The sequence below is a fragment of the Raphanus sativus genome, chromosome 9, assembly GCF_000801105.2.
Source record: "Raphanus sativus cultivar WK10039 chromosome 9, ASM80110v3, whole genome shotgun sequence".
In the NCBI taxonomy this organism is placed as follows: domain Eukaryota; kingdom Viridiplantae; phylum Streptophyta; class Magnoliopsida; order Brassicales; family Brassicaceae; genus Raphanus; species Raphanus sativus.
In genome coordinates, this window is record NC_079519.1 from 34,063,100 (window position 1) to 34,091,099 (window position 28,000).

Here is a 28,000-nt window from a genome sequence, read left to right on the forward strand (position 1 = left end):
AAAAAAAAAAAAAAAAAAAACAAGAATAGAAAGCAACATTTCATCAACCAGTTTACCAAAAAAAAAAGATCTAGACAACAACCAGTTAGTTAATATTAGATATACCTAAAAAAAACTTGCTATATATTAGATGCTGTGAAATATGGAATGGTGGAATATGATTAAAAATAGTTAATATCAAGAGTTTATTTGCGTAATAGCTAATTTTTTTATAACAAATTAGATGAATGATAATGATTTTGAGCTAATGCAATGTCATAATTTAAACCCTAAACCATCCGGTTTTGTCATTGTACATAACAAATTTCCAATTACAAGTAAGAGAGGTGATGTCGTGCTTTTTAGTGGCTTATCTACAATCACATATCGAAACTCAATGCATGTCTCAAATTTATTTACCATCTATAGGTTCATAGAATGCAGTAAAATGAGAGAAAATTGTAGACGTTTTAAAGTAAAATATATACTCAAAGTACGTAAAATATGTGAACATATATGAAGGGTTGAAAGTTACAGACTTGAAATCTATATAACCAAAATAATATAGGACAATCTTTTAGCAATAAAATAGTACAATAAAATAATATAGCACATATTGTTCATATTTTAAAATGTTTATGATTATATGGAAGCCAACGTTAACTCAATACTTTCATAAACTAAACTCAAAACATTAATTACTATATCATAGTTTTAGACATATATATCTTAACTCAAATATTAAAATATATAAAAATAATACATGTTTACCCCATCATTAACCCAATCCTTCCATAAACTAAATTCAATACAGTTATCACTAAACCCTATTTATGGACATATGAAACCTTAACCCAAATATTAACTATCTTTCTAAACAAACTTTAGTAATCGTTAAATGGAATAAAACATGACAAATAATATAGTAACATAATATATGACATTACATAATATGAATAGAATAAACATAATACATTTTGTTTTAAATTTCTATTCTGTATGCATATAATAGAATAAAACACAATAAACAAAAACTGTTCATCTTTTTCGATTAACTTTGGGTCATTCACGACGACAAAAAATAAATGTATTTGACGACATTAGTGAAGATAGGACATGTAACCGCATCGTAGAGAAGAATATTATTGTTGATATAATAGATGGAAAAGAAGAACATACGGTCATAGAAATTAGGAGAAGAAATGCGGCAGAAATGAATATGGTGGTGACGATGAAATAATCGATATTGATGATGGTGTCGATTGTATAGATGGAATTGATCGCCACTGCACAAGTCTTGTTACTTGCTACACGAGTCTTCAAAACTCTATTATTCACCATAACTCTTCACCATTAATATAGACAATTTTATCAACAATTTCATAAAATTGTCAAGAAACAGATTCACCTTTCCCAAATTAAAAAATTACTTGCAGATGGTGTGAATATGAAATAGCCACGAACAATTTTGACAGGAAATTATTAGGAATTTTCCTTGTCTATAGATTTCACCGGTTGTTTTGAAGGGTAAAATAGTATTATTATAAAAAATGAAGCTGTGTATCAAAAAAGTAGGACAAATTATTAGGTGATGAATTATACATTCTTCAGCGTCATGGGATGCAATTTCTTAATATCAGCTGGTTCTTGCAGTTTTTTTTTTTTGCTAAAACTAGTTCTTACAGTTTTAGTTTTTGATTAATTTATAGTGCGAAGAAAGCTCTACATACGATAATATAAAGTGATAAAACTAGGGGAACTAGGCCAAATGATCACATAAGTAACTGAAATAAAAAAATAATGATACAAAATTATAAGATTATGTATATTTTGCAAAGTATTTGCTATTGTATATTCTGCAAAATACTTGCTATTATACCTCGCTCCTTTTCTCAAGTGCATTTTCTGTTTTGTCGTTTTAAAAAAAAATAATGTTGTTTTGTTGTTTTTGATATGGTTTTCATCTTCATATCCTTTCACTATTCCTAGAAATAATATTTTTTTGTGTAAACTTCCTAGAAATAATAATTCAGATACGCAATTTATTAAAAATCATATGTCTGTATTTTTTTAAATACAGACATATTTTCATAGAACATATATACTATTATATTTATTAATATTTCATATAAAAATACAACTGCTAGAAAAATATAAAATACAATTATATATAATATGCTTCCATACTATTTATTACATGCGGAATTACAATTCGGGTATGCATGAAAGTAATTTCGACCACACACCTTATGTAATGAATACTTGCTTTGTTTTACAGAACATGTGCTAGATATATTCTTAAATTAGGCTAATTGTTCCATAAAACAATGTCGGAAGACCGAATAATGGGAAATAATACAATCACCAAAAAATTAAAGCATCTTCTTAAACTAATCAAGATATTATAGTATTAGGTAGTGATCTAGACTTTCCACTCACTGTGTAATATACGATAAAATATATCAAATTAGTGTCTTAGTTGGAGAACGGAGAGCATATAAGTTAAAGAATTTGTGTACTTTTAAAAACACATGAAAAACAATAAAAAATAATATAATCAGTGGAGATCGATCAGAACTTAAGGCTAATTTGTCTATATGATTGTGTCAGCATAATGTTTAATTAGTTACTTATTCAAAGGACCTGTAAAACATAATTAATTGACAAATTGTCTTTAGTTTCGTTAGGTTATTTTACAACATTATTGATATCATTAATTATATTTACCTTCACTAAATGAATATTTTTTAAAATTATATTTTTCATTGAAGTGAAGAGGCAAAAAACTCTTATATATTTTCTTTATAAATATATAAATAAAAATTATTATTTAAAAATATTTTTATAGTTTTCGAATTATAAATTTTTAAATTCGATTTTTTATAGATTTTGTTTTTGCAAAATTGTTTTTAGAAATTAAGAATTCTTTTTAATCTATTTTAAAAATTTAAATTATATATTTATTTATATATTTATTAAAATCCATAACACCACATTCTAAAATTTTATCTCTCAACTCTAAATCTTAAGTCTAAATTGATTAATCCTATGATCATAAATATCTATTTACTTTTTAAAAAATAAAATAAAATGCAGTTAATGTAAACATGAAAATTGGTATTAAGAATGTGATAGTTTTAACAATTTATCCATTTAGAATAGGAGAAATGGAAGGATATGGATAGCTTACATATAATTAATCATCACATTCACATGCCACCATTAACGGATGACAACGAAAACACGAATACATAGGAACTTGATCACCTACTTGATCACCACACAGCAAGCATTGTGTTAGCTGTGTACACTTGTACTTACTAGTACTTCTTCCGTTTCGAATTACTTGTCGTTCTAGATTTATACACAGAAATTAAAAACATTTAATTTTACATATTTTCAAAATAAAAACACTATTATCAATATACCTAACCACATATCAACCAATATAAAAATATAGTAGAGAATATTGTCAATAAATTTTGTATACCGAAAACAACACTTATTTTGAAACAAAAATTCTACTCTAAAACAATAAGTAATTCAAAACAGAGAGAGTAACAAATTAGTATAAGAGTTTGCTCGTTCATACACAAAATTAGGATCTCCAAGAAAATTCTATTTCCAAGAGAATTCTTGATTTTCTTGAGATGGAAGATAGACTCGTTTTCAGAAACTGATACATTAATTTATATATTTTATGTAATTTAAAAACTTATAAATTAAGTATTGAACAATAAAAGCTAACCAAATTGAAAACTAATTAAGGTTGAACAAGTAGAAGTTTTAGTCTAAATGTATAAGTATATATTCTGCTTCAAGAATCGATATAAGAGTTTTTTTTGTAACACTGGTAATATAGGAGATATAGAGACATAATTGGGGATAAATACTTTAACAGTTCATTTAAAATACACAAAAATACACTTAAACAGTATATATGTAACTAAGAACTAAGAAGATATGCAAATTTTTAAAACAAACAAAACGAAAAACTTCTAATTTCTATATATATGACTTTTTTTTGAACAATTTTTCTATATGACTATTGAATCAAATATAGTTAATAGTTCCAAATACAAAAACCTACTTCTTATTTGTATATTATTCCTCTTTTTACTCTTTTATACTAGTGCTTTTTCTAACTCTTGTATACTAAAGTTCACTATTATATTCCTAAAATTTGTATTCATCAAAAGCATTGCAATATTCAGTTTCTTTGCACGTTTTATTGTTTCATTTGAAACAATCAAACACTTACCATATAATCAAAAGAAACATCAATCACTGACAGAAGAACTTGAAGCCAGTGTTTGAGTTATGTACTATACATTTGATTGTAAATGTAAATATATATGATATGAATTGGTTTTAAATATAGTGGACTCTAATTTATGAATTGGTGGACTACACTCGAGAAAGAGAAAATGTACATTACCTTTTAATTTACTTTTAGTTATTGTAATTCTTTCGATTTAGAAATTGTTTATTGTAAGTAAATGAAACAAAGGAATCAATGATAATTGCACGTCCCACTATGGCTACTCAGCATCTCATCTTTTAGTTTCTCCACCTATACTGTATATATAATTCTTTTTCGCCCTCCGTCTCTGCCAAGTCCCGGGGACAAAAGTATAAAAGATTGAACTAATAACCCACCGTTATAAAGACTATAAAAATAAGATGTCAAGTCCATTGTAATTTTTGATTCCAAAATTAACTTTAAAATAGATAGAAGGATCCGCATTTTAAGTGAAAATATCTTAATATTAACCCTTTCTCAAAAAAGAAGAAGAAGAAGAAGAGAAGAGTATCATTTGAACAAAAGAAAAAGAAAGAAGAGAAGAGTATCTTAATATTCACACTTGTAAACCTTTTTTATAGGATTTTCTTCTGACTTGTTTCAGGTTTCTGTCGGTTTATTTTGAATCTTCGATTAAATTGTTGTTTTATTTCTCCTATACAAATTAATACTCCCTCTGTTTCATTATAAGTGTCGTTTTAGAGTTGTGCACACGGATTAAGAAAACATTTAATTTTGCATATTTTCAATATAAAAACATCATTACCGATACAATTCAACCAATAGAAAAATAGAATAGAGAATAAAGTTAATAAATTTTGTATTGAAACTCTAAAACGACACTTATTTTGCAACGCAAAAAATTCTCTAAAACGACAATTAATATGAAACGGAGGGAGTATCATCTATACATTAACTCGGTTTTGGTTTTAAGTTGTAGTCTGTTTAATTGTTGAATTTATTACTATGAAGCCTTACGATTTCGAAAAGGAGTGTCTAGTATAATGTTTATACTTTTGAGGTTTAGAATTTGGAGTTCAAATTATTTTTCTAGTTGAAATCATTTTAGGCTACAACTTTTTTTCTTTTTCTTTTTAGGTTAAAGATTAGTTATTATCTCCCCACCAATCTGAATGGAATGATTTAAAGCACTCCATAATCTCTCTGCCCCCACTAAACCCGCCGCCTAAGTGTTTAACGACACGGATTCAGATCCAATCACAATAGTATAAAGTGAGTCTCGTATAAAGTAGTATACTACTCCCTCCGTTTCAAATTATATGTCGTTCTAGAGTAAAATTTTTGTTTCAAAATAAGTGTCGTTTTCGGTTTTCAATACAAAATTTATTGAAAATATTCTTTATTCTATTTTTATATTGGTCGATGTGTATTGGTAATAGTATTTTTATTTTGGAAATATGTAAAATTAAATGTTTTCTTAATCTGTGTGCAAAGACTTAGAACGACAAATAATATGAAACGGAGGGAGTACTATTCATAAAGTTGAAAGAAATCACTATCATGATTTACTTAATAGTTTGCATATATACCTTGTCATGATTCAGACGGACAAATACCACTGTGCTAATCTTGAATATAATCTGTTTTAAATAATGCTCAAATGAGCACTGTTAACAATCAACTTTACTTCCGCATGAGAATAATGTTTGAGAGACAATCGGGAAGCTTCTCCACCTACTTAATTAGACTAATCACTAATACTAATCAACATCACTTTATGAATCTGTGGACACTAACATATGTTACCTGTCTGCTCGCTTAATATTCCAAATTCAAATAATGTTGGCAAACATAGTATAACGAATACCAAGCAAGTCGCATCCAGCGTACATTTGTCAAGTGATTTTGACACATATTTTTTCTATAATCATTTTCACTAAATAAATGTGAAATGACACACTAAATTAATCACATCGATTATGGTTAAATGTGACTTGGACAACTATATTTAATATAATTTCAATTTTGATAATATAATAATAGCTCATAAATTATCGTTTAAATAAATATATCTAAATATGTCATTAAATAATATGATAATGAAAATATAAATATTTTTACAATTTCAAAATATTATTCAAGTATATTTTTATAATCATACAATTTTATTATTAAATAATATTTTCAAAATTTTATCATTTCTTTCTTTCTGATAATTAAGAAGTCTAAGATAATTAGTTAGACGTCAAAATCAATATGAGCCAGCAAAATGCCAATCAGAAGAAACGTACAGTTTAATATGACCGCCAAGATGCATGGACGCATATAAATACATAACAAAGGGGTTTACCAAAAATATAATCTTAAACGAAAAATGGCATAATGATCTATTCGATATACTTCAATAGTCTCCCACTACTTTGATATTATCTCTAACAAACTACTATATGTGACATAATTAGTAGATAGGCCACAAATTTATAATTTATATTTTTGGTATGTGTTTCTAGTGGAACTTTGGGATGTAAATTAAATATTTTGTATGATTACTTGATTAGACTAGAAATATGGGGGAAATCAAAAGTCAAAATTTGAACATCCCACCTTTTTATTTTGTTTACTTTTGATAATGGAGAGAATAACAATTTACATATATTTCCGTCATTTATTTAATTTCTGTGAAAAATGTTAAAGACACTTATTTAGAAACGGAGGAATAACAACTCTTGGGATAACAATTTTATGTAAATATTTGTAAACAAAGTTACAAATACTTTTAAAAACTGTAGCTTAATTAAAATCGTATTTGTATACAACAGTATTAGTTTACGTATACATGTTGATCGACGTCGTAGACTCGTAATCGTATTCGATGCATCTGTTCGACAATTACATACGTTATACAGTTACTAAATTAGCCATCCAAAGACAATACTCGGTTCATGAAAAAGAAGAAGAAGACAATACTCGGTTTTGACCGAAGATAGTGATAGAATTAAAAGAACCTGTGATCTGCTTTAGTAAACCATGTTGACAACTTATTAAACTAGGCAAAGTGTTGCAGCTGGAGTCTTCTTTGCGTTACTCAAAACTCAACATCACTGTCCATTAACTTTAAAAACAGAGGTACGATCATAATATACCACTAGAATTTTATAGACGAATGAATGAAACATCTTTCCAAAACAGAATTGTTTTTAGTCGATAAGCCTTGGTTTCCAAAGGAAGAAGCAAAGACTTACAGCTACAACAAAAATAAATGTAGTACACAAGTCCAAAGTTTTGTTATGTTGTTTTTATTAACATAGAATCTTGTGCAATACAACAACCAAAAACGGAAACCCAACTAGCAAGTTACCAATTTTGAGAAAGTTCACATCGTGGGTAAGCATAGGGGATATAAAGAGAGCAAATAGAAAAGTCGCTGTTAAAGCCCTGAAGAAAACTTCTCCAATCCCTAATTTCCTTCTTCTTCTCATTCTTGGAGAGTTTGGAAGCAATCTTGCAACCTCTTTAACAATGGCAGCAACAAGAGCAAATTCGTTTCTGAAAACATGAGTGAACCAAACTGATTCAGATGACCAAACACAAAGTCTTGCTATAAAACAAGAATTCATTGTTTTTATTAATTTCTTAATACCTCTGTCTTTCTAAGCTTAAGCCAGTAGTACTCCTTTTGATAACAAAATTCAAAGCTTCCTCCCAGCTCTGGACTATCATTGGCTCAATAGAAAACCTCTTGATTGAATCTGCAAAATGGATTCCAAACTCTCCTTGGAGCCTTCTCACTTCGTTTGTTTTCACATTGTAGAAGACGGGGATGACCACAAGTTTTCCTTCCTTTGTAAGCTCTTCCATCTTCACAAGCTCGTTCAAGCACCGATCTGATTCCGAGTACCTTTTTGAGAATATAGCCAGCGCGATATTCGACTTCTCCATACACGTGAATACTTGTTGTTTTTCGTCCTCTTTACCTCGACGGCTGTAGCTGTCTATGAGTACATTGATCCCTGATTCTCTCATAGCCCACACGAGATGTGTGACAAAGTTGCCGCCAAGCTCCTCTTTGCAGAAACTGACAAACACTTGAGGGAGACGTGGTGGTAGTCGGTCCACCTCTGCCATTAGAGGCTCAAATGATGATATGATGTTAGTTTGGGTTCGGTGATTTGTGGATTGACCTGAAACACACACACACGAGAAAAAAAAAGGATCTCACTACAACTTTTGAAAACTAAATCATACTTGACAAGCAAGCAACATACCACACATCTTATAAATAACATTCTATGTTGTTGGAATTGTTATAATTTACCTTTTTCCTTGCTTGAAACATCGATTAGAACGTTCTTCACCTCCTTAACGATTCAATCGACCAACTCAGACTCATCCCTGCCATTAATCAGAGAGAAATTATCTTAACTTTTTTATAACCCCTAAAAGAGTTATGCTATAAAGAATTTGAAACCTAATTACAGAATTTGTTCAAGAAACCCTACTTTGAATGTATGCATATTTTGTTTTTAACACTTTACTAACCTTTTAAGATTCATATTTTAGTTTTAGTTTGAGAAAAAAAAATTATTAAGCCATTCAAGATTTTTAAAATTCAAAGAAACTATTTTTTTTCAAGTCACACACAAATCAAAAATCACAATCTTTAAGTTTTCAATAAAAATTGGTTTAATATTCAAAAAAGGTTTTGTTTTCCATAAAGTGCAACTTTTTATCAAAAAAATAATTAAATAAAATTATATTTTATATACGAGCAAAATTCATAGAAAATATAAATATATCATTTATACGGTAAGGTGGAAAAAAAGTATTTGTGTTTAACTCTACGAATAAATATTTGTACACTCGCAACAATTTCTATTATTTACAATTTTTTAAGTTTTTTAATAAAACTATGCAAACAATCAAGCCTAAATCACTATATAGAAGCAACGAGTAGTTGACGCATTGGATAAAAGTTAAAACTCTTAGATCACGTAGTAAAGGTTCAAAAGGCTATGGGTTCAATTTCCATTGAAAGAGATCGACTCTCCTCATAAAAGTTGATTTAAAATATGGTTTGGGTTTGTCCTAGAGAGATTACGGGTCCAGAACTTCGTAATCTAAAAAAATCAATATGTAGGAATACCTGTGTCCTGCCAAAGTCAAGCCAACCTTCTGGGGAATAGAGATCAAAGCTTCTTTCCATTTCTTGATTCTCTCAGGCTCACTCCGATACTCTCTCTCAAGATTCCTGAAATTGTCACCGAAAGCTCCCAAGAGTCTCTTACAGTTGGTAGCGTCCAGTCTGTAAAAAATTGGAATCACAACGAGCTTGTCTTTGTCCATCTGCTCTTTCATCTTCACTAGTTCATCCAAACACCAACTAGATTCGGTGTATCTCTCGGATAAGATCGCAAGTGCCACTCTAGATTCCTCGATCCTCCTGAAAAGGTTCTGTAGATCTCTACCTTTGACTTCTACTTCATCTGTGAAGACGTTGATCTTTGCTTCTCTCATGGCTTTCACTACAAACCCCAAGAAGCTTTTCCTCAGCTCGTCTCCTCTGTAGTTGATGAAAACTTGGTGCTGCGGTGGGGTTTCTTCGCCGGACACCGTCATTGAAACCGCTTCTTCAGTAACACGTCATTTCAAAAATTAAATAAAGTCAACTTTCTTATGTCCAACCATATGAAAATTGGAGAAATGGTATCTCACTCACATCATGTACGTACAACTGTTTTTTTTTTTTGAGTTGGCAAAACTTATATTATTGTGAAAATAAAGCATAATTAATATTTTGTTATAAAAATTATCTGGAACATTACCAGTGTTTAAAAACTTAAAGACACGTGGTATTGACTGTGATCTTCGATGTAATATATGTGGAGCTGAGGAGGAAACGGTGCATCATGTTCTTTTTGAATGCCCACCAGCTCTTCAAACATGGGCCTTATCCCGGGTCCCATCCTCACCAGGAATATTTCCAGCAACTTCAGTCTTCACAAGTTTGGATTACCTATTTTGGAGAATACCAAACGAAATGGATTCCAATTATTTTCCTTGGATTATGTGGTATATCTGAAAAAATAGAAATGATAAGATTTACACAAACAGAAATGAGAATCCGCAGGAAATACTACGGATAGCGGATCTTGAGGAAACACTTTGGTCAGAGGCACAGTTATTGATACAAAACCCTAATGGAAATGTTCAGTCTCCTGTCGATTGGCAAACTTTGGGATCAACTAGAGTATGCTTTGTCGATGGATCTTGGAAGGAACAAGATGTATTTACTGGACAAGGATGGTATTGCCGAAAGATAGATTCAGAGGACAAGATGATGGGGGCAATGAATCTCCGACGTAGCCTATCTCCTTTACACGCAGAATGTGAAGCGCTGATATGGGCAATGGAGTGCATGAAGACCCTGCAGTTCTCAGATGTAGTTTTTGCTACGGATTGTTCTCAACTGGTGAAGATGGTGTCCTCACCTGAAGAATGGCCAGCTTTCACTACGCATATGGAGGAATTTCGCCAATGTAAGACTTTCTTCTCCAATTTCACAATCCGACATATTCCAAGGGCGCAGAACACTATGGCGGACAAGCTTGCACATGGTGCAAGGAGTTCACTTTCAGCTATGTTATATGTCGACTCGATACCTCCGGTTTAGCTTTCTGGACCGGTGGAATCACGTTAGAGTAGTATATTGTTGTAAAAAAAAAAAAAAAAAAATATTTTGTTATAAACGTCGAGAACCAGACTGGTCAAATAAATAGCTCACAATGAAAAGCATAAACCACGAACATGTCAAATCGTAAAACGGTGTTCTATAAGATAAAGACACACACACACGCACATTCCAAACTGATGTTGCTCAGATTCTCCCCAGCATTATCAACGGCACGTCATCAAAGCAAACTTGACATTTTCGAGAACTTCTTACCAATATAAAAAGGCCATTGTAGAAATCTATTTCCTGTTTAGTCAGATGAGAATCATTGAGATCGAGTTTCTTGAGGACTGCTGAATTCATAATAAAATAAGTCGCTAGTCTCATCCCAGGTCCCTCCCACATATTCAGTTTGTTAATCTCAACACGCTCCAAAGTCGATATTAAGCACTGAGGCACCTTGGTGAGATCCATCTTCTGCTCCGGCTCCGTTGAAACAGAAAAGTCCTACAAACAAACCAAAAAAATTCTAATCATTACAATAGTTTTACTATGACAAAATCATAGGCTCAAGTTTGATTCTTACCAAGATGAGGCTTTTAAGATTCGAGCAGCTCTCGAGAAAAACTGACAGCAGTGGTAATGATGAGGTGGAGAAGGAAGCCTGCAAATGAGATAGGTTACAGAATTGGGGAAACTGTCCTACTTGAGAATAATGATAAAGGATCTGCAAGTAGAAAGACAAGGTTAGAGGTGAGAATCTTTTCATATTAAAATAAATGTCAAAAGTGTCACAATATTATACCTCTAGAGTAGGATGAGAGATGATCATATGTGTCACACTAGCAATACCCTCGAGAAACTCGTAAATAAGATCTCCCTTATTTACAACCTCGGATACCAAAGGGTGATTGAGATTAAAATCAGTATCGATGTCTATCTTAAGCAGGGAATTCAGATTATTCACCATAATCCTATCACTAAAACTCATATACTTGAGTCTTGGAGCATCAATCTCGACCGAATCTTTAGTATCAATCTCTCCCGTAATAAATGCTAAACAGAAGATCTTCAGAGTCTGGGACCTCACACGGAGGGTTTCTACTGAACTGTATTGATACCTTACCAAATTAAGTTCTTCAAGAACCTGACAGCCTGAGATTAGCTTCTCCGAAAATAAACGGCCACCTATACCGTAATGAACTTTTTTTAGGTGCAAGATCTTGAGACAAGGTAGAGAAAAAACAAGCTCTGGATTCTGAGGCACTACTACGTGTTGGAGTTTCAAGGATACCAATGTCTTGCTGTTATATATATTCACTGGCAAGAAACAAAAGTAAAACTTTGCATTCTGGTCCTCGGCATCTAGATGCTGAATCCCTCGATGATCAACAGCTGTGACGATCCACTCCCTGATCTGAGAGGGAAAGACTAACGAGTTACACTCATCATAGTTGATCTTGAACTTTTGCAGGCGCGTCTGACTGTTAAACTTCAGAAAGCTGTTACCGAAGTTGTTAGTGGCAACTTTGGAGAAACAATCCAAGTCATTGGAGTGTAATTCAAGTCCTGGAACATCAAGCCAGAGATTTCTCCATCTGGTCGATAGAACGCTTGTCTTAATAGAATATCTGGTTGGAAGCCATAAGAGTATCTGAGTTATCAAACAATCCGGCAGTGCGCTTATTCTATCGTACCCCATCACGAGACAGAAACCCTAAATTTTATTATATATAAAAAAATAACACATTAAATTTTTGATCAAATAATATGCCATGAGTTTTCTTAATTCTCCCAACTTTCTAGGGGTTTCAGGTCGTCAAGAAACATATTTTTAACATGAAAAGAAATCGAGAGAGGGATCTGAAGAACTTACAGACGATTCTATTGGCTTTTGGAGCAAATTGAGAAGGACAATAAGATAGTAAACACGACCAGAACGCAAATTTGCTTTATGAACGTTTACAACGAATACCAATTGCTCACAAATTAACCGAATCAAACCAAGTTGAAATCAAACCAGCGTGTAATATACTTTTGTCCCTCTCAAGATGGAACGAAGATATTCAAGAGACCTATCTTGCCAACTAGTCTACGAAACGGAGCAGGATATAGGGCAAATGCAGATCGAGTCAGAGCTCCACGTAACAAATTTCTAAATTGATCTCAAAAACCCAATTTCGATTTATTTGTATTTAAATAAAAACATAATTATCAATAACAACAACAAAATGACATTACATAATTTAATGTCTTAAATCATAAAACTCAGAAGGATTTACAAAATCCAAAACATCTACACCTCGCCGAAGAACAGAAGGGTCATGGTAGGAGGCACGGCATGCACTCTACTTACGACGGCCCTATAATTCTTGGTCTTACCATTGCTATCCTTCGCTGAGATGACCAGGTCGTAACTTTCGCCACCTACGAGTTTAGGTAGACGGGTAGCCTGGACGACCTCGTAGACAAGATCGGGTCTCCCCTTGCTGGAAAGTACAAAATTGGCTACCTCAATGACGCGCTTATCCGATACGTTGATTCGATTAGAAGATTGGCCTTCCACGGCGGAGATCAGAGAGACAAGTATGAAAGAGAGACAAATCAACGACTTCATTATTATTTTTTTGTTTCTTAATCTTTTCTTTAGGGTCTTAAAACATATCCTTGCTAGTGATGCTTTTATATCCGAAAACTTGTAGATTTGGTTCGCTCTGCATCGGAATTAATTAGGGCAGATGGCGTTAATATAAAAGTTGGTGACTTATCAAAAGTTTGTGCAGTCACGTTAAATAATTTACAACTGGTGCGTGCTCATTGCACTAGAGTCTCTACGATATTAAATACATACTAGAGATTTTCATGCGTTTTCTATTTTCTTGAAATTTTGCATTTTTATTGTGTATATGTGTTGTATTTGAAGTTATAAAAGCAGTTAGTTCATGTTGACAAGTAAAAAATATATTTTTTGAAACCAAAATATTTAAAACTTAATACAAACCAAAATAATGAGAATGCAATATATAAAATTGATACGTTAAGTTAACTATTATTTTCCAAATTTGGAATATTTATATTATGAAATATTGAAAAAGTCTTTGCTTTCTTAGAAGAAACTAGATGATAATCCGCGCTTTGCGCGGGGTGAATTTTTTTTTAAAATATGTTGTATCTAAATAAATAATACATTTTTTTGTTATCAATAATTTTTTTTTACATTTGATTAGGGATGATATGTGGGTAGGTATCATTTGGTTTGGTTAGGTTCGGTTTGGATCTTTGCAAATTTGGTTCGAATCTTTATATGTTCGGTTTGGTATTAGATTCAGATAACCCATTTAATTTTTTAAAAACTTAAAGTTCATATATACTTTAAATTTCTCAAAACATAAAAATAAAAATAATATGTTACATATAAATTTGAATAATGTATATCAAAATACTTAAATTTAACATAAAAATTGGTTTAACTTAAATATTTGGATAGAAAATGAATAGATATTTTCAGTATTTTGGTATTTTGAGTAATGTTTAGTTATTTTAAATATATAATTTTTACTATTTTTATATATTTCTAAATATTTTGGACAATTTAAAACATCTTAAGTATTTTGTATATTTCTTTTAGATATTAATTTTTTTAAATAATATATTTAAGTATATAAATTTGGTTTGAATATACTCGGATACCCAAAATATTTTGGTCCGAATCGGGTTCATGTTCTGGTTTTTAGATACCAAAAATTTAAACATGTTCAGATATCTAACCAAATTGATTAAAGTTCTATACTATTTTCTAGATTGGATTTGGTTCGGTTATTTGGATTCGGATTTTTTTCCCAACCATATATTTTTTATTGTAACTAAATTTTAAATGAAAGTGACGATGGTTCATACTGATTTTGGGAATGCAACAATTTTTAAACTAAAACACTTTCTTTTATGTACGTGATTTATTTAGTTAATCATTAAAAAATATTCAAGACTCATTAAAAACGATAGGCTGAACTGAAAAAAAGTTACCATTGATCACAAAATTTTCAATGTGAGGCTTGTACTATTTTTAGTAATTTATAATCATTTTAAAAAATTCGAAATACAACATATAAGAAAAAATATAATTTTTTTTTATTATATGCTTAATGTGATTGTTTAATTTATTTTAACAAATAAAATTAAACGAAAAGTATAGAGGATAAAAAATTATTATCAAATCTTTATTATTCATAATCATTAATGGTGATATATATGTCAATCATATTAGGAAGTTCCGTAGTTTTTATTTAAGGAAACAATAGAGAATTTTTTTTGTATATTAATAATTGATTTAATAGTTATTTAATAAAAACTATAATATATGTGTAGATGGACCAACTTATTTCTCTAACAATCCTCAGAATAATTCTCATGATGACATGTGGCTACCAAACAATGTTGCAATGTTCCAGGATTAATATATAGGGGATTGTGTAGCTCGAAACTGTATTGTGGTTGCATTGTTATCTTCTAATTGATTTTCTGGTATTGATCTTTTTTATTAACAATGGTGCTTCCTATTATTGTAAGAGAGACTTATATAAAAGGCACATTGTGAATTTACTTTGCTTTAAAAGACACATGCCAACTGTCTTTATTTAGATAGAAATAACCTTGCTTTTTGCTAAAATGAAGAATATTGGTTTTAAGGAATCAAACCGTAAGTTAGATCTTTTGAGATTAGAGTGTTGGTTGTAAGACTTTTATCGAGGCTAAGCTTGGACGCATGAAATGTGTCGCGGCCGTATCCGGAAGAGGACAGGAACTATGAGTGGTTCCTTCTTGTCGGGTTAGAAAGTCTGGATCTTTAGGAGGGAGAGATGTGCTCTCAGTATTCGTAGAAATTGATGTTTGAATTTGGAATTTTTAAATTTTATTTTGAATTTTAGAAATTTTTAAAATATAGTTTGAAATTTACCAATATTTGATTTAAAACATAGTATAAGAATTAAAATGAGCATAAATTTTAAAATAAATATATTAAAATAAGTAAAATAATTAGTTTAAGTATTAAATCGGGTAACAAAAAAAATTGAGATATTTTTATAATTTTTTTCTTAAAATAAACAGTTACGCAAAAATAAATAGAATCAACCTTATTTGAAATCAAACCAGCGTTTAATTTAAACCAAAATATTAAGCTTTTCAAGAACCCAAGAGACAAAGAGAGGTCAGAGGTTGATTGAGAAACACACGTGGGAACGGCAATTGCTATATTGGTGTAAGCAGTAAGCACTGCCCAAGTGTGGAGTAGCTCATGCAACAGATAATCAATTTTTTGATCCGACCCGATTTGTAATTTTTTGGACATTTGATATTTTAGATAACTGGAAAATCTATATTTCTATCGGGTATTCAATTTTATCCGCAAAAATAAAAATTTAAAATGTAAATGAAATATTAAATACAAAATAAAAAAAAATTCTTTAAAAAATTAAGAACAACACATTTTGAAAACTTTCAATAATTAAATAATTAATTTAATGAATAAAAATATATGAATCTTACACACACACACATATAGTATATATATAATTTTATGTACATGTATATATGTTTATAGATTATAACTGATCAAATCAAATTAATATATTTGAAAAATTTAACATTTGTGATTGATTTGACTCTGTTTTGATTCGTAAAATTATAGATATTTAGATTTTTTGGATCAAATCAATTTTGCGAATATTGTTTCTACTCCTAGTGTGGAGGGGCATTTCATTTACATAACAAAATGGAATTGTGAGGACTTAGTCTAGGCCTAGCTCCAATTGGGTCTTTTTCATGACTTCCGAGGAATGAGTTACAAGCTGCACCTGTTTCTAGAAGCTGTACCTAGAGGAGTGTGAAAGGTTTTCCGAGAAAACTGGACTTGGGCAAATAGACGAACGGCGTTTAACACGGACTTGGACCCATTCCGCATCTCCAAAGTCCATCCATTTTTATTTAACAATAATATATACACATAAAATTTTCCATATTTTTTTTTAGATATATTCAATAAAAATCACAATTCAACATTCTTCTTCTCACTTTGTGGCGTTTCTTTGACATTTATTCCACAGAAAAATCAACACACCAAATATCTTATTACCATATAAGTTTACACTCGCAATAAATAGAAAATCAAATTTCCATTACAATAAAAAGTCAAAAACCCTCCCCTCTCTCCCTCCTCATTGTTACATTTCTTTGGTTCGGTCTTCTCCTCCGCCTCCACAGGTAACTCCCTCGCTTCTTCTTCTCAATCACAGAACATGAACCCTTCTTAATCCAACAAAAGATCTATCATCCTTTCCTCATCAGATCCTGCATTGTTCGGTTATTTACTCCAAATCTTGATTCTTATATAAAAAGACATCTCTTTTATTCTCTCTTTGATGATTTCTTTTCTCGCAGGTATTGAAAGTTGAAACCTTTGTGTAGAAAATGGTGTGGTTTCGAGCCGGCTCGAACGTGACCAAGCTCGCCGTACGAAGGCTCCTGAATCAGGGCAGTTCATACGCCACAAGGACACGCTCCTTCCACTCATCTCTCTACAGACCAAACCCACATCCCTCCTCCTCCTCATCTCCCATCCCCCGAGCCGTCCCTCTCTCCAAACTAACAGACAGCTTCCTAGATGGCACCAGCAGCGTCTACCTCGAGGAGCTCCAACGTGCCTGGGAATCCGACCCCACCAGCGTCGACGAGTCCTGGGACAACTTCTTCCGAAACTTCGTAGGCCAAGCCGCCACTTCCCCAGGCATCTCCGGCCAAACCATCCAAGAAAGCATGAACCTCCTGCTCCTCGTCAGAGCCTACCAAGTCAACGGCCACATGAAAGCCAACTTAGATCCCTTAGCTCTCGAACAGCGAGAGATCCCCGAGGATCTCGACTTGGCTCTCTACGGATTCACAGAAGCTGATCTCGACAGAGAGTTCTTTCTAGGAGTCTGGCAGATGTCCGGCTTCATGTCAGAGAATCGCCCCGTGCAGACTCTCCGCTCTATACTGACGAGGCTACAGCAGGCTTACTGTGGGAACATAGGGTTCGAGTATATGCACATTGCTGATAGGGAGAAATGTAATTGGCTTAGAGAGAAGATCGAGACGCCGACTCCCTGGAGATACAACAGGGAGCGGCGCGAGGTGATTCTCGATAGGCTTGCTTGGAGCACTCAGTTTGAGAATTTCTTGGCTACCAAATGGACAACTGCTAAAAGGTTTGGGCTCGAAGGTGGGGAGTCGTTGATCCCCGGGATGAAGGAGATGTTTGATAGAGCGGCGGATCTCGGAGTTGAGAGCATTGTTATTGGGATGTCACACAGAGGGAGACTGAATGTTTTGGGGAATGTTGTAAGGAAGCCGTTGCGTCAGATCTTTAGTGAGTTCAGCGGTGGGATTAGGCCTGTGGATGAGGTTGGATACACTGGAACTGGTGATGTTAAGTATCATTTGGGAACCTCTTACGATAGGCCAACGAGAGGTGGGAAGAAGATTCATCTCTCTTTGGTTGCGAACCCGAGTCATTTAGAAGCTGCGGATTCGGTTGTTGTTGGTAAGACAAGAGCGAAGCAGTACTACTCCAAGGATGTTGACAGGACCAAGAACTTGGGGATTTTGATTCACGGAGACGGTAGCTTCGCTGGACAGGGAGTGGTTTACGAGACGCTTCATCTTAGTGAGCTTCCTAACTACACAACCGGTGGTACTATCCATATTGTGGTGAACAACCAGGTGGCTTTCACTACTGATCCGAGAGCTGGGAGGTCTTCTCAGTACTGTACCGATGTCGCCAAGGCCTTGAGTGCTCCTATCTTTCATGTGAATGGTGATGATGTTGAGGCTGTTGTTCACGCCTGCGAGCTTGCTGCTGAGTGGCGTCAGAGGTTTCATTCCGATGTTGTGGTTGATTTGGTTTGTTACAGGAGGTTTGGGCATAACGAGATTGATGAGCCGTCTTTCACTCAGCCGAAGATGTACAAGGTGATCAAGAACCATCCCTCCACGCTTCAGATATACCACAAGAAGTTGTTGGAGTGCGGTGAGATATCGCAGGAGGATATTGATAGGATACAGGAGAAGGTTAACACCATTCTGAGTGAAGAGTTCGTTACTAGTAAAGATTATTTGTCTAAGAAGCGTGATTGGCTTTCAACTAATTGGGCTGGGTTCAAGTCTCCTGAGCAGATCTCACGTGTTAGAAACACAGGGTGAGTGAGTAGAGTTTTGTCCTTTTTGTCTCTCTTTCTCTCTATTGTCACTTAAAAGTTTACACTCTTCTTTTGCAGCGTCAAGCCAGAGATACTTAAGACTGTTGGCAAGGCGATTTCGTCGCTTCCTGAAAACTTCAAGCCACACAGAGCGGTGAAGAAAGTTTATGAACAACGTGCTCAGATGATTGAAACAGGAGAAGGTATTGACTGGGCGCTTGCGGAGGCTCTTGCTTTTGCTACCTTGGTTGTGGAAGGCAACCATGTCCGTTTGAGTGGTCAGGATGTCGAGAGAGGAACCTTTAGCCATCGTCACTCTGTGCTTCATGACCAGGAAACTGGAGAAGAGTATTGTCCTCTAGATCATCTCGTCATGAACCAGGATCCTGAGATGTTCACTGTCAGCAACAGGTACAACTTTTATATGCTCCCTACCTATCTTGTTGTAAGAGATGTACTAAAGACGTTTTGCTTTGTTGTATACAGTTCTCTTTCAGAGTTTGGTGTCCTTGGGTTTGAACTGGGTTACTCAATGGAAAGCCCCAACTCGTTGGTGTTATGGGAAGCTCAGTTTGGAGACTTTGCAAATGGAGCTCAGGTGATATTTGATCAGTTCATCAGCAGTGGAGAAGCTAAGTGGCTGCGTCAAACCGGGCTTGTTGTCCTGCTTCCCCATGGATATGATGGTCAGGGCCCTGAACATTCAAGTGCTAGGCTGGAACGTTACCTTCAGGTACATTCCCTCCTAGTTTGCTCTTGATTCTCTTCTTGGCTCTAATTAATGCACATGGTCTTGTGTTGCAGATGAGTGATGACAACCCCTATGTCATACCAGACATGGAACCTACATTGAGAAAGCAGATTCAAGAATGCAATTGGCAGATTGTCAATGCCACCACTCCTGCCAACTACTTCCACGTTCTGCGTCGACAGGTGAGAGCTATTTTCAAATTGTTGTTTCCGTTTTGTACAATGTCTCACAATGTTACTACTACACACGATGCAGCTGCACAGGGATTTCCGTAAGCCTCTGATTGTAATGGCACCAAAGAACTTGCTCCGTCACAAGGACTGCAAATCAAACCTCTCTGAGTTTGATGATGTCCAAGGCCACCCAGGCTTTGACAAGCAAGGGACTAGGTTCAAGAGATTGATCAAGGATCAGAACGATCACTCTGATCTCGAAGAAGGCATCAGAAGATTGGTACTCTGCTCTGGAAAGGTATGCAAGCTTTTTTCAATTTATAAGACGAGTCTTGCTGGTCAAAGACACTAGAATCATTCTTGTTTTTTTTTTGCATTTTGCAGGTTTATTACGAGCTTGATGATGAGAGGAAGAAGGTTGGTGCAAGCGATGTTGCTATTTGTAGAGTGGAGCAGCTTTGTCCTTTCCCATATGATCTCATTCAGCGTGAGCTCAAGAGATATCCAAGTAAGTATAATGGGTTTAGTTTGGTCTGCAACATCTGGTGGGTACTAACTGTGTTTTTGCTTTGATATGACAAAAGATGCTGAGATAGTTTGGTGCCAAGAAGAGGCGATGAACATGGGAGCATTCAGCTACATAACCCCAAGGCTGTGGACAGCAATGAGAAGCTTAGGCAGAGGAGATATGGAAGACATCAAGTACGTTGGTCGTGGACCTTCTGCTGCTACTGCCACTGGTTTCTACACTTTCCATGTCAAAGAGCAAGCTGAGCTCGTCCAGAAAGCCATCGGAAAGGAACTCATCAACTGAAAAAACCCTTCATTTTTAAGCTGAACTTTGAATAAAAAGTTTCGGTGAACAAATTGATACACAACACTGACAAAGTCTTTGTCTTTGCTTTTTTGGTCCCATTGAGAATTTTTTAGCCTGTCTTGTGCTGCAGGTTTATACACATCATCTCACTTTTAATAAAACTTTTGTTTTTCTTCTTCATTTTTTTGTTCTTTGATACTCTTTTGCTTGTCTTAAACTTGTTTTTGAAGACTCTCAAATTTCGATGTACAACTGTAACCAGAAAGCAGAAACCACTGCAGAATTGGATCCAAAAGAGTGTAGGCAGATTTGTTCATGTCTTAAACCTCCTCCATTGCTCAACCCACCCACTTAACAAAATGAAGTCGTTATATACGTTTACACGATAAGTTAGAACAACTAAACTGAAGGACTATTCTCTTTGAAAATGTGGCTCTTTACATTTTGGCATGTGCTATGAAATTGTGGAAAACAAAAAAAAATCGAGGACATAACTTTTGGTAATGCATCACTGTAAAATGATAAATGATAATAGCTGTTTCTATGTGTATAATCTCTCTTTTAGCAAAGACATCCAAAACATATTATAAATAATGTGATATTATATATAACAATACTGAATAAGCCAATGCAAAAGATCATCCGCATAGTCTATAAAATGCTCACTAATTGTAGCTGAAATTTCAATGAAAAATAGATGAGTTTCACAAGAATGTTCGATAAAACAATGTTCAAAACTCATCAGAAGCTGCATGTCAATCCACGAGAACTTGACATCTGGGAGAAAGCTTTGTGGATGTAAGAAGCTTCTTGTAGCTCTCTGCCTCTCTTTTGTCCGTATGAGAATCTTTGCAACTCAAAGTCAGTTTCTTGAGGACTACTGAATTCTCAAGAAAGTAATTCACTAGTTTAATCCCAGCTTCATTCCACATAATATTTACGCCAATCTTAACATACTCCAAAGTCGATGATAAACACTGTGGCACATTTGTCCAAGAAGAACTGAACTCCTCCTGCCATAACCCAAAAAACTAAAGAAAAGACAAACCTTAATTCACAATTAATTCATCAAGTCAAACCTTTAGATAAAAATTAAATTTGGCTTACCAAAGTGACATTTTCTAGAACGGGAGAGCCAGAGATCAGATTCTCCATGATCAAACGACCACCACTACTCACGTAATCAATTAAACAAAGAGCATCTAGATTCGGAGCATCATTATACAGAATATAAATATAATTATTTTCTAGATGCATGTTCTTGAGACATGGTAGAGAAACAGCAAACTTGAGGTCTTTAAGCACTACATATACCAGCTTCAAAGTCACCAATGTCTTGCTCACATAAATACAATCAGGCATGATATCTAAACTATATGGAGACCCTTCGTTTTCAAGAATTAGGTGTTGAACTCGACGATGAACCAATTCGGGTATCCACTCCACCAGCCTGATACTGGAGTCAGTTTCTGTACAGCGGCAATACTTCATCTTGAACGTTTGTTGGCACCATCCTCGGTTAAACTCCAAAAATCTGTCCATAAAACTCAACAAGGCTTCTCCTCCATAAGGAAGGAAGTCCATGGTGTTTAAGTCCAATCCCGAAACCTTTAGCCAGAGAAGTTCCCATCTCCTTGACAAAACGCCAGTCTTAACGGAGTCTTTGGTCGAAAGGTATGAGAGTATATGAGTTAGCAAAGAATCTGGCAATTCGCTGATTCTATCGCAACACATCCCTTGAGCATCCATCAAAAAACACTGTTCAAAGCCAAACAATAAGAGATGGTCTTAACCTCAGCTTTCTTTGCGGGAGCAACTAAACGTGCAAGGTCTGAGAACTAACCTTAGGCGTTGAGTAGAAACAAGAAGCTCTCAGACAATGTTTAGGGTTTTTTTATTTATAAGAAAGGCATTTGGGAGATTTTTGGGCTTGTTTCGGCCCAAGAAGTAGAGAATTCAAATCAAGCCGAGTTGTCAGTAAACCTTTATGTGAACTGGCGGAGATATTCTAGGCATTGAGTTCCTCAGTCAATACTCAAGAACTATTGAAAAAGGAAGCTCCAGGGGGTGTTATTGAATTATGTATTTTTAAAGAGTTATCTAGATTTAGATTTCGTAATATGTTATCCAGTTATGATTTTTCAAAACTATATTAAAGTCTGATGTTATTGGTTTATGAATTTGTAATAAGCTGTTAAAAGTTTATCAAAATTTGATGTTATTAGATTTGTTAGTTTATGAAGTCAACAAACATCTTGTGTTATTCAAAAAAAAAGGAAAGTAACTGATGTTGTCATGACTTAGAAGTTTGTTGTCATTCATATATTGATTTTACGTATTTTTCTCCATAAATCTGTTTATCAAAGTATCGCACATTGATGATGTATTTTCATATATTTTTTATAATTTAACCACATTTAGAATTAATAGTATTTGGAAAAAAACTATATTGATTTTGGTAGTAACACGTCTTCACTCACAGGTCATCCATACACTGTAACGACTCCATTCAGTTAAGTACCTCAATGTAAAATGCCAATTAAGAAAACAATACACAAAACATAAACTAGTCGATAGTGAAAATTTTAGAAATTAGTCAATGAAATCAAAACACAGTCATCATGCATGTAATAAGTTTTTGTTCCAGATGCATAATTAATAACATTCAAAGATATCAATGTCTTCAAATAAACATACGTACTTGCCATGAAATCTTTGGTTGGTTAGATAATGAAAAATATCCACTTGCTTTGGCCGTGGTAAGAAATAGTCTATACATCTGCAATTTGCCGATTTTTCTAAAACCAATCACAATATAAATTTGGTACTATATAATTATAATGAATTTATATAGTTTATAATGTTTGGTAAAAGTAAAATTTTCTGAAAGATGTATCAAAGAGGCACAAAAATGTCAGGGCGTATATTAGGAAACTCGGTAATAGGAGTCTAGGAGTACTAAACCAAAGTCAACCCGTTTTGGAACTCTTCGCAACTCGGTAGTCTCTGTCTATTAAACTTTGACGTAACATGTTTCTAAATTTAAAAGAAATTATGACAGAACATTGAAAGGTATTTAGACACTGAAAGTTATTGCACAAATAAAAGACATTGGACGCGTTTATCCATCTAGCAATGCATATAATATATTTTAATTATCGATGCTACAAGACAACTAATTTTAAATCTAGCTTTATTTTCTTAAATAAGTTTATTTTTAACCTTACAACAATAAGTATGAAAACTTAAAATTAAGAGAAATATAACTTCCTCCGTTCAAAAAAATACATGTTTTAAAAAAAATATTTTAATATTTTCAATGTACCTTTCCTCAATTAATAGTGAAATTTTGCAAATTTAAAAAATATTAACTGCATTTTCTAAAATCATATTGGTTTAGAAATATAAAAAATTATACATTTATAATTATGTTTTAATGTGTTTTATCAAAACATATATTATTTTAAAACAGAGGAAATAAATTATCAGAAAAATAAATATACCACGAAAAAATCTAATGAATGATTTATGTGGAATAAATGATGATTATCATAATAAAATGACATAAAAATAGAGCAACCAAGTTATATTAAAAACAACATTATAATTTCAGATTTTAAAAACCACACAGTTAAGGTTTAAAAAGAGCTGTTAAAATTTTATTAGGGTTATAATTTTCTAAACTCCGAGGATTTGTTAAAAATAAAATTTATGTTACATTTGAAAAAAAATTTAACTAACTGGTTTTGGCTTTGTGGTAAAGGGCTCACAGCTGTGACTGTGAGTACTGCCCCTGGGTTCGATTTCCCTTAACCATCCGGACTGTCTTAAATGGCGAGAATACGCGGAATGATCTGTGTTTCGTAGGATTAGTCTTTGGACCTAGAAAATTTTTAGGATCCCACGGTTATCAAAAAAAAAAATCTAAAATTCTGGTTGTTGTTTATTTTATACAAACCATAAAATGCTATTCTAGAAGTATATTTGAATGAAGAAAAGAAAATTGTGAAATAAGAAAAATTGCTAAAGGATAATTGAAAATGTGATTGTAATAACATAAATGTGAGCATTATATATATATAAGTGTTGAATTGATGAAACAATTACACGAGTTATGGGGTCAAAGCAAGGATTTGAATCTTCACCACAAAGGCAGAAAGTATCAATTGAGACCACATGCATAAACAACTCTTTTGGTCAGCAATTGATATCAAGAATACTTTTCCGAAGTGGACTTTCTTAGTTCTTGTCTTTACATACTAATTAACGAGGGTCTACCTTTGTGATTGTAACACTATTCAAAGTCATTGTCGGTGGACTACTACTTGCTGATTCTCCATCTCCTGGGTAGAAACCGGGTTGCGAGGGTCTCAATAAAGTGAAAGAACTTGCATTGAGCATTAACACAACAGAAGCCATTGTTGGTCTACTCTCTGCTTTCTCTTGAACACACAACAAACCAATGTGAATGCACTTCATGATTTCGTCACTTAGACCTCTTGTCTGAATCAGACTTGGATCCACAATGTTTAACACTCTCCCTTCTCTCCAGTTTTTCCATATCTGTTCACATATTAACCAAAATAAGAGTTCTAATTAAGTTATATAATCTCTAAGTCACTCTTAGCAGAAAACTCTTTCCATTTACTTACGTAGCTAAGGAGGAACAATGAGCTTTTATCTTCAGGAGACCAATTATTTCTCTTGCCTGTAATGATTTCAAGAACTAGCACACCAAAGCTGAACACGTCGGTTTTCACTGAGAATTTCCCGTTCATTGCATATTCTGGAGCCATATAACCACTGCAACGACCAAACAAATATTGTTAATATTTTTACAGAACTCAAAGAAGTTAAATGGTTCTTTTCTTTTGGGTAGCTTACTAGGTTCCTGCCACTCTGCTTGTAAACCTAGTCTGACATGGTTGGTCTGTATCAAACAACTTAGCCATTCCAAAATCCGAGATTTTTGGATACATTGCATCGTCCAATAACACATTGCTTGCTTTAAGATCTCTATGAATAACTTTGAAACGAGAATCTTCATGGAGATAAAGAAGACCTCGAGCAACACCTGCGATTATCTTATAACGTGTTTCCCACTCTAACACCATTCTCCTATCAGTATCTGAAAAAGAAAACAATTTGTATCATCATTATATGTAACAAGTAGAGATAGAGCTGATATAGTATATCAAAATGTACCAAATATGAAATGGTCAAGGCTTGTGTTCTTGAATAAGTCATATATGAGTAGTCTTTCTTGTCCTTCAAGGCAGAAACCTAAAAGCCTAACAAGATTACGATGATGAAGTTTTGCGACTAATGAGACTTCGTTTATGAACTCATTGTCTCCTTGTCCTGATTTCATTGATAGTCTTTTCACGGCTATCTCTTCTCCAGAATCAAGAACACCCTAATGATCATTAAGACACATACAAATCATATTATCATAAACAAATGTAATAAAAATATGATCACATAAGACACACTCAATCTAATCACCTTGTAAACTATACCGAAGCCACCTTCTCCAAGCTGATTGTCTGGAGAGAAGTCATCAGTTGCTGATCGGATGGTATCAAAGTCGAGTCGCAATACGTTTTCATCTATGATCTTATTCTCTACAACATCTTTTCCTGATCCAAAAGCAGCAAACCTTTAAAAGGTCAAAACTCACAAGAAAAATAGTTTTTTTTTTTGCTTAAGAAGAAAAATAGTTTTGAGCTCAAGATTTGATATTTGACTAAAAGTTTCACCTTCATGTATTTGTTTTTGCTTTCTTTGCTTCCTTCTCAATAGGAAGTAAAGGCAGACAACGAATATTGAAAAACCAACAACAGAGCCCACAGTGGCAAGTATAATTTTTGTTTTGTCTACTCCTGCAGACCAGTTATGTAAAAGACCTGCCAGAAACAGGAAACTAAATGGAGATCACATAATTTAAATGATTTCAGTTTATATAGATTTTGTTAATATGCTAGTAGTTATGCAGAGTGCTCTTGTCTTCGGTATGGAAAACAGAGTACTCTGTTTTTGTTTTTGGTTTTTGTTTTTTTTTTTCAAAACAGAGTGCTCTGTTTTTTTTGTTTATGAAAAACAGAGTAATCTGTTTTACCTGGTTCTCTGTTTTTGTTTTTGTTTATGTTTTTGCAAAACAGAGCGCTCTGTTTTTTGTTTTGTTTTTGTTTATGCAAAACAGGGTAATCTGTTTTACCTGGTTCTTGGTCGGATGGTGGATCAGGCTCATACTCATAAGGGAAGAATCTCAAGTTAGTCTGTATCTGAAAACTACAGCTGGGACAAAACCATCTGAGCCCTGATCTCCCTTTCGTGGCGTTCGCGAAGGCAAAGATGAGACAGTCGTTACAATCTTCCTCAGACAAATCAGGCGTGCACATCACGGCACCAAAGAGTGTCGTGTTAGGCAGAGGACCAGTACCATTTCCTTGAACATACTTCCTCTTAGATCCACCTGCTGCAGCAAGTTTTCTGAATCCGTTCAGTAACTCGTTCTGTAGCCTAACGAACTCGTCTCTATCACCCGCTGATTTGTTCTGGTTTAGTGCCTCGAACACAGGGTTCGTTTCGAGTTTTCCGAAAATAGGTTTGTCCGAGTAACGAAACATACAGTTCGTGGCCCTCCAGTAACCTTCTCTAAGGTCTGCAGAGGAGCCTCTTGTTAGATTTAGTGCGGCTTCAAAGACACAGTTGCGACAATCTACTGATCTGACTACTCTGTTGCAGACTCCGATGGCTTCTACTCGATCTTGATCCGAGATGTCTCCGACGGAGAGGTTGTAGAAGAGGTAGGTGTTGGCATGTAGATTAGGGATTGAGGCGATAAGGCTGTTGAGGTTTTTGGAGAAGTTGCTTTGTTGGGATGGAGATGAGGAATGGGAAGGGAAGTCCCAGACGGAACCGTTTACGTTGACGGCAGGCTCTTGTGCGAAGCTGAGAAATGGTAAGAACAAGAAGAACAAGAACAAGTATTGTGGTTGAGAAGAAGAACAAGAACCTGCCATGACACAAAGTGGATTCTGAATGTTTTGGTTTTTCTTCCAATGTGTTTATTAGTCTATAAAATTTTTAACGAATCAAATGAAACGCAAGTC

At 33.9% G+C, this 28,000-nt stretch overlaps 4 protein-coding genes and 1 pseudogene across 7 annotated transcripts; 1 reads left to right on the forward strand and 4 right to left on the reverse strand.

The window, feature by feature from the left end:
* Positions 1-7,463: 7,463 nt before the first annotated feature.
* LOC108823358 (putative disease resistance protein At4g11170) lies at positions 7,464-9,986 on the reverse strand (annotated as a pseudogene).
* A 1,008-nt stretch (positions 9,987-10,994) lies between these two features.
* On the reverse strand, positions 10,995-13,622 carry LOC108825357 (putative F-box/FBD/LRR-repeat protein At5g44950). Its single transcript, XM_056993699.1, has 4 exons — positions 12,790-13,622; positions 11,719-12,630; positions 11,500-11,640; positions 10,995-11,420 (listed from the first exon to the last, which is right to left on the reverse strand). The coding sequence occupies exons 2-4, from the start codon at positions 12,613-12,615 to the stop codon at positions 11,118-11,120; spliced, it is 1,341 nt and encodes a 446-aa protein (XP_056849679.1). The 5' UTR covers positions 12,616-12,630; positions 12,790-13,622; the 3' UTR covers positions 10,995-11,117.
* Positions 13,623-17,017: 3,395 nt separating this feature from the next.
* On the forward strand, positions 17,018-21,065 carry LOC108827996 (uncharacterized). 3 transcript variants are annotated; one of them, XM_018601527.2, is made up of 8 exons: positions 17,018-17,171; positions 17,349-19,144; positions 19,223-19,555; positions 19,631-19,877; positions 19,949-20,077; positions 20,151-20,366; positions 20,453-20,576; positions 20,653-21,065. In XM_018601527.2, exons 2-8 carry the CDS (start codon positions 17,379-17,381, stop codon positions 20,880-20,882), a joined length of 3,045 nt encoding a protein of 1,014 aa, XP_018457029.1. In that variant the 5' UTR covers positions 17,018-17,171; positions 17,349-17,378; the 3' UTR covers positions 20,883-21,065. The 3 variants fall into 3 exon arrangements, with proteins under 3 accessions (XP_018457029.1, XP_018457030.1, XP_018457031.1); XM_018601528.2 differs by having other exon boundaries at positions 17,129-17,270; XM_018601529.2 differs by having other exon boundaries at positions 17,137-17,265.
* Positions 21,066-21,442: 377 nt separating this feature from the next.
* On the reverse strand, positions 21,443-22,859 carry LOC108826294 (putative F-box/FBD/LRR-repeat protein At5g44950). 2 transcript variants are annotated; one of them, XM_018599679.2, is made up of 3 exons: positions 22,729-22,859; positions 21,993-22,643; positions 21,443-21,916 (listed from the first exon to the last, which is right to left on the reverse strand). In XM_018599679.2, exons 2-3 carry the CDS (start codon positions 22,632-22,634, stop codon positions 21,641-21,643), a joined length of 918 nt encoding a protein of 305 aa, XP_018455181.1. In that variant the 5' UTR covers positions 22,635-22,643; positions 22,729-22,859; the 3' UTR covers positions 21,443-21,640. The 2 variants fall into 2 exon arrangements, with proteins under 2 accessions (XP_018455181.1, XP_018455180.1); XM_018599678.2 differs by lacking the exon at positions 22,729-22,859 and having other exon boundaries at positions 21,993-22,722.
* Positions 22,860-24,919: 2,060 nt separating this feature from the next.
* On the reverse strand, positions 24,920-28,000 carry LOC108826293 (cysteine-rich receptor-like protein kinase 41). The gene is made up of 7 exons (XM_018599677.2): positions 27,103-28,000; positions 26,645-26,791; positions 26,391-26,524; positions 26,091-26,301; positions 25,770-26,013; positions 25,538-25,688; positions 24,920-25,448 (listed from the first exon to the last, which is right to left on the reverse strand). The coding sequence occupies exons 1-7, from the start codon at positions 27,908-27,910 to the stop codon at positions 25,149-25,151; spliced, it is 1,995 nt and encodes a 664-aa protein (XP_018455179.1). The 5' UTR covers positions 27,911-28,000; the 3' UTR covers positions 24,920-25,148.

Excerpts from the sequence above, each read along its gene's own strand:
- LOC108826294 (XM_018599679.2), bottom strand. The coding sequence starts at position 22,634 with ATGGATGCTCAAGGGATGTGTTGCGATAGAATCAGCGAATTGCCAGAT. Across the intron at positions 21,917-21,992 it reads TTCTAGAAAATGTCACTTTG|TTTTTTGGGTTATGGCAGGA; the intron begins GTAAGCCAAATT and ends TCTTTTCTTTAG.
- LOC108827996 (XM_018601527.2), top strand. The coding sequence starts at position 17,379 with ATGGTGTGGTTTCGAGCCGGCTCGAACGTGACCAAGCTCGCCGTACGA. Across the intron at positions 19,878-19,948 it reads GGCTGGAACGTTACCTTCAG|ATGAGTGATGACAACCCCTA; the intron begins GTACATTCCCTC and ends CTTGTGTTGCAG. Across the intron at positions 20,078-20,150 it reads TCCACGTTCTGCGTCGACAG|CTGCACAGGGATTTCCGTAA; the intron begins GTGAGAGCTATT and ends CACACGATGCAG.
- LOC108825357 (XM_056993699.1), bottom strand. The coding sequence starts at position 12,615 with ATGGGGTACGATAGAATAAGCGCACTGCCGGATTGTTTGATAACTCAG. Across the intron at positions 11,641-11,718 it reads TCTCTCATCCTACTCTAGAG|ATCCTTTATCATTATTCTCA; the intron begins GTATAATATTGT and ends TTCTACTTGCAG. Across the intron at positions 11,421-11,499 it reads ATCTTAAAAGCCTCATCTTG|GACTTTTCTGTTTCAACGGA; the intron begins GTAAGAATCAAA and ends GTTTGTTTGTAG.
- LOC108826293 (XM_018599677.2), bottom strand. The coding sequence starts at position 27,910 with ATGGCAGGTTCTTGTTCTTCTTCTCAACCACAATACTTGTTCTTGTTC. Across the intron at positions 26,792-27,102 it reads ACCATCCGACCAAGAACCAG|GTCTTTTACATAACTGGTCT; the intron begins GTAAAACAGATT and ends TGTTTCTGGCAG. Across the intron at positions 26,014-26,090 it reads CCTTGACCATTTCATATTTG|ATACTGATAGGAGAATGGTG; the intron begins GTACATTTTGAT and ends TTTCTTTTTCAG.